Source organism: Talpa europaea, assembly GCF_964194135.1.
Source record: "Talpa europaea genome assembly, chromosome: 10".
In the NCBI taxonomy this organism is placed as follows: domain Eukaryota; kingdom Metazoa; phylum Chordata; class Mammalia; order Eulipotyphla; family Talpidae; genus Talpa; species Talpa europaea.
In genome coordinates, this window is record NC_140077.1 from 73599392 (window position 1) to 73604281 (window position 4890).

Consider the following 4890-nt stretch of genomic DNA (forward strand, 5'->3'; position numbering starts at 1 on the left):
CACTTGCTCCAAGCCACACCAGTTGGAGGAATGTCTAGAAACTATCACTTTATTTTTCGTTTTCCCACTGAGCCATGGAGGGAAAGGGAGAGATGCAAGAAAGCTCAGAGAATCCATTCCACATCTCTCTGGGCTCAGAAGAACCATGAGGATGACAACCCCCCTCTCCAGCCATCCACTCTTCTACACACACTCACACACACACACACACACACACACATGCGCACACACACGCACACCTTCCTCTAGTAGTCCTGGGAGTTTCCCAGGTTCAGTGTCACCCCTTCCATGAAGACTTCCAGTCATTCCCCCGCAGGCCACTGAAAACGGCACTGATGCCTGAGCCCCAGCACAGAACCCAGGAACCCTGACTCTGGCCCTGTCCGCCCCTCAGCTCCTGTGGCCCCTTGAGTCTAATAGGGGAGACACAGAGGGTGGGGGTAGATATTGCCCTCTGCCTCCTCCTTAATTCTTCACCTCTTCTTCCAGGGCTGCCCCAATGGGGCGTGGTGGTGAGTGAGCAGGAGCAGCCCGGTGGACAAGGATGGAGGACCACACCCAAGAGGGCGCCCCCAAGTGATGCCCCCCACCCCCTCGTAGAATGACTGCCTTGGGAGGGTGGCTGTCCAGCCCTGGGCAGGGCTGCTGACCTTCAGCTTGCCAGCCGCTGAGAGCAGAGTACTCCAGGCTCTTCTTGTGGATGGTTCCCTGCCCTGCAAATCCACCATGAGGCTCCTCGTGGCCCCCCTCTTGCTAGCGTGGGTGGCTAGCGCCACTGCTGCTGTGCCCGTGGTTCCCTGGCGTGTGCCCTGCCCCCCTCAGTGTGCCTGCCAGATCCGGCCCTGGTATACACCCCGCTCATCCTACCGAGAGGCCACCACCGTGGACTGTAATGACCTATTCCTGACGGCCGTGCCCCCGGCACTGCCCGCAGGCACACAGACCCTGCTGCTGCAGAGCAATGGCATCGTGCGCGTGGACCAGAGCGAGCTGGGCTACCTGGCCAACCTCACAGAGCTGGACCTGTCCCAGAACAGCTTTTCAGATACCCGTGACTGCGATTTCCGCGCCCTGCCCCAGCTGCTGAGCCTGCACCTCGAGGAGAACCAGCTGACCCGGCTGGAGGACCACAGCTTCGCAGGGCTGGCCAGCCTACAGGAGCTGTACCTCAACCACAATCAGCTCTACCGCATTGCCCCCAGGGCTTTCGCCGGCCTCAGCAACCTGCTGCGCTTGCACCTCAACTCCAACTTGCTGAGGGCCGTTGACAGCCGTTGGTTCGAGATGCTGCCCAACCTGGAGATCCTCATGATTGGCGGCAACAAGGTGGATGCCATCCTGGACATGAACTTCCGGCCCCTGGCCAACCTGCGCAGCCTGGTGCTGGCGGGCATGAACCTGCGGGAGATCTCCGACTATGCCCTAGAGGGGCTGCAAAGCCTGGAGAGCCTCTCCTTTTATGACAACCAGCTGGCTCGGGTGCCCAGGCGGGCACTGGAGCAGGTGCCCGGGCTCAAGTTCCTAGACCTGAACAAGAACCCGCTCCAGCGGGTGGGGCCTGGGGACTTCGCCAATATGCTGCACCTCAAGGAACTGGGTTTGAATAACATGGAGGAGCTGGTCTCCATCGACAAGTTTGCCCTGGTCAACCTCCCCGAGCTCACCAAGCTGGACATCACCAACAACCCCCGGCTGTCCTTCATCCACCCACGCGCCTTCCACCACCTGCCCCAGATGGAGACCCTCATGCTCAACAACAACGCTCTCAGTGCCTTGCACCAGCAGACGGTAGAGTCCCTGCCCAACCTACAGGAGGTGGGTCTCCATGGCAACCCCATCCGCTGTGACTGCGTCATCCGCTGGGCCAATGCCACGGGCACCCATGTCCGCTTCATCGAGCCACAGTCCACTCTGTGCGCCGAGCCACCCGACCTCCAGCGCCTCCCAGTCCGAGAGGTGCCCTTCCGGGAGATGACAGATCACTGCTTGCCCCTCATCTCCCCCCGGAGCTTCCCCCCCAGCCTCCAGGTTGCCAGTGGTGAGAGCCTGGTGCTGCACTGCCGGGCGCTGGCTGAACCAGAGCCCGAGATCTACTGGGTCACTCCAGCTGGGGTTCGACTGACAGCTGCCCGTGCAGGCAGGAGGTATCGGGTGTACCCCGAAGGAACCCTGGAGCTGCGGAGGGTGACGGCAGAAGAGGCAGGGCTGTACACCTGCGTGGCCCACAACCTGGTGGGGGCTGACACCAAGACGGTCAGCGTGGTGGTTGGCCGGGCTCCCCGTCGGCCGGACCGGGACGAGGGGTGGGGGCTGGAGCTCCGGGTGCAGGAGACCCACCCCTATCACATCCTGCTGTCTTGGGTCCCCCCACCCAACACAGTCGCCACCAACCTCACCTGGTCCAGTTCCTCCTCCTTCCGGGGCCAGGGGCCCACAGCTATGGCCCGCCTCCCTCGGGGCACCCACAGCTACAATATCACCCGCCTTCTTCAGGCCACCGAGTACTGGGCCTGCCTGCAAGTGGCCTTTGGAGATGCCCACACCCAGGTGGCCTGTGTCTGGGCCAGGACTAAAGAGGCTGGTCCTTGCCACAGAGGCTTCGGGGACCGACCCGGGCTCATTGCCATCCTGGTTCTCGCCATCCTCCTGCTGGCGGCTGGGCTAGTGGCCCACCTTGGCACTGGCCAACCCAGGCAGGGGCTGGGTGGGCGGCCTCTCCTTCCAGCCTGGGCTTTCTGGGGCTGGAGTGCCCCCTCAGTCCGGGTGGTGTCTGCACCCCTTGTTCTGCCCTGGAATCCAGGGAGAAAGCTGCCCAGGGCCTCAGAAGGGGAGACCCTGTCACCACTGTTGACACAAAATTCCTGAAGCTAAGCCCGTTCACAGCAGCAGAGAAATAATTGGGACTACTTCTTATCAAAAGGGAAGCAATCTGGGCCAGATGCCCTGCAAGAAAGTGACATGGACCCACGTGCTCGAGGCCTGGCAGCTAGACCAAGACAGACAGGGCTTCTGGCCCCAGGGGGTGCTCCTGCAGCCTCCAAAATATTGCCCCTATTTGCTGGGGGTTCCTCTGCTGCCATTCTGAGGAGCATCTCCATGGGACAGGAAGGCCTGCGGCTGGAGCTTCCCACCTCCCCAGTTGTCTGGGAGCCAGGGGCTCCCGGGCTGCCTGGATGTCCCCTGCCTGTGCCCCCAGGACCTCGGCCCACAGGATGCGTCCCCTCCTCTTCTCTCTCTTTGTACAGTCTCAGTTGCTTGCTCTTTCCCCTCCTGGGCAAGGACTGAAGGAGGCTTCTCCTCCCCATCTTGGGGGACTGCTCCCAAGTGGCCCCCACTGGATCTGAAGGACATTTGGGGAGAGGGGTGCTGGAAACGCCTCCTTCCGGCAGCCTGGGCCCGGCACTCTGAGGTTGACTTTCTATAGGCAATTTTGTACCTTTGTGGAGAAATGTGTCACCTCCCCCCAACCCAATTCACTCTTTTCTCCTGTTTTGTAAAAAATAAAAATAACAATAACAATAATAAGGGGCAAAGAAAATGAAAGGAAAATAATGCTTTAACTACTAAGTATAACAAAAGAGCTCTGTGCTCTGGAGGCCCAGAGGGTGACAGAGGGAAGCCCCCGCAGGGGCAGATGGAAGGGAGGCCACAGATTTTGAACTCTGTCCTGCCAGGCGCCCCTGTCCATGTTCCCCAGCAAGTGGGCTGTGCCTGTGAAGGGGGGCAGGGGAAGGGGCACCCAGAGCAGCACACAGAGGTAGGAGGCACAGGAGGGAAGGAGAGGGGTGAGAGAAATGGCAAAAAAGCCAGAGATGGAGAGAGTGGAAATTTCCATCACCCAATGTTGCCACCCCTTCTCCTTCTCTGATAAGCAATTAACATGCCAGTGCATAGGAAGCACTTCCCGGCCTTCTTCTAATTAAACAAACCCAAGAGACAGAGGCATGCAGAGAATTGCAAATAATCAAGACAGCAAGAACTCCGGCTCACTGGGGCAGAAGGGGGGACCGGGGTGGCAGAGGATTTGGGGAAGGGGAAGGAAGGGCTATGGGACAAGCTAATTGCTGTATTTATCTTTCCAGTTCCTTTTGGTTCATTTGCAATGAGCCTGGTTTGCTTTTGCAGTGTTAAAAAAAAAAAAAAAGAACAACCTGATTGACTTCTCAGGACAAGCGCGAAGAGGAACATGTGCTGGGAAGGCAGCAGAGCCAGGGTGGGAGCTGCTGGGGAAGCCCCGGTGGCCCCAGAGAAGAAGCCACCGCCTCAACACAGCTGTGTCTAAGATAGGCCAACCGTCTCCTGAGACCCAGAAGCAGCCGCAGGCGAAGCTGGGGACGGCCCTGCGCAGACACATCTACGGACTTTTTTGGAAGCTGCTTGAGGATAAGAGGGAGGCCAGAGCAGTAGACACCAGCCCACAACCTAGAGCGGGAACGCACACCCAGCCAGCGGGACCCGCGCGCCTCCCCGTGAGGACTAAGGCCGCGGAGGTCTCTGAGCTCAGCAACAGCCCTTTAGAGGCCTTCCTCTTGGGCAGGGTCCACACATTAGCCTGCGCCAGAATCACACAGAGGCTTTGCAAAAACCAGTTTCTGATGTAGATCTGGGCAGGGCTGAGAATTGGCATTTCTAAGGCCTTTCAGGCAACACTAACGCCATGTGGCAGGTCTGGGGACCATGATTTGGGGAGCAAGGGCGGGGCTAGGATGTGTCCCTGCTTCTGGAGAGTCGGAAAAGAGGTCCGGAAGGAGGTGGTCCCTCTGCTCCGCCCCGCCCAACTAATGGGCCGCTCAGCGCCATTTCAAAATGGCCGCCTCCCGGCTGAGTGCAGCAGGCTCCATGGGCGGCAGCGCCTTCCGGGAGCAGGCTGTGTGTTCTTAGGGGAGGAGC

At 59.7% G+C, this 4890-nt stretch overlaps 1 protein-coding gene across 1 annotated transcript; it reads left to right on the forward strand.

Annotated features, from left to right (window-relative positions):
• Positions 1–726: 726 nt before the first annotated feature.
• On the forward strand, positions 727–2865 carry LRRN2 (leucine rich repeat neuronal 2; the record flags this gene model as incomplete). Its single annotated transcript, XM_084245820.1, has 1 exon — positions 727–2865. One exon carries the CDS (start codon positions 727–729, stop codon positions 2863–2865), a length of 2139 nt encoding a protein of 712 aa, XP_084101946.1.
• Between the last annotated feature and the right edge of the window lie 2025 nt (positions 2866–4890).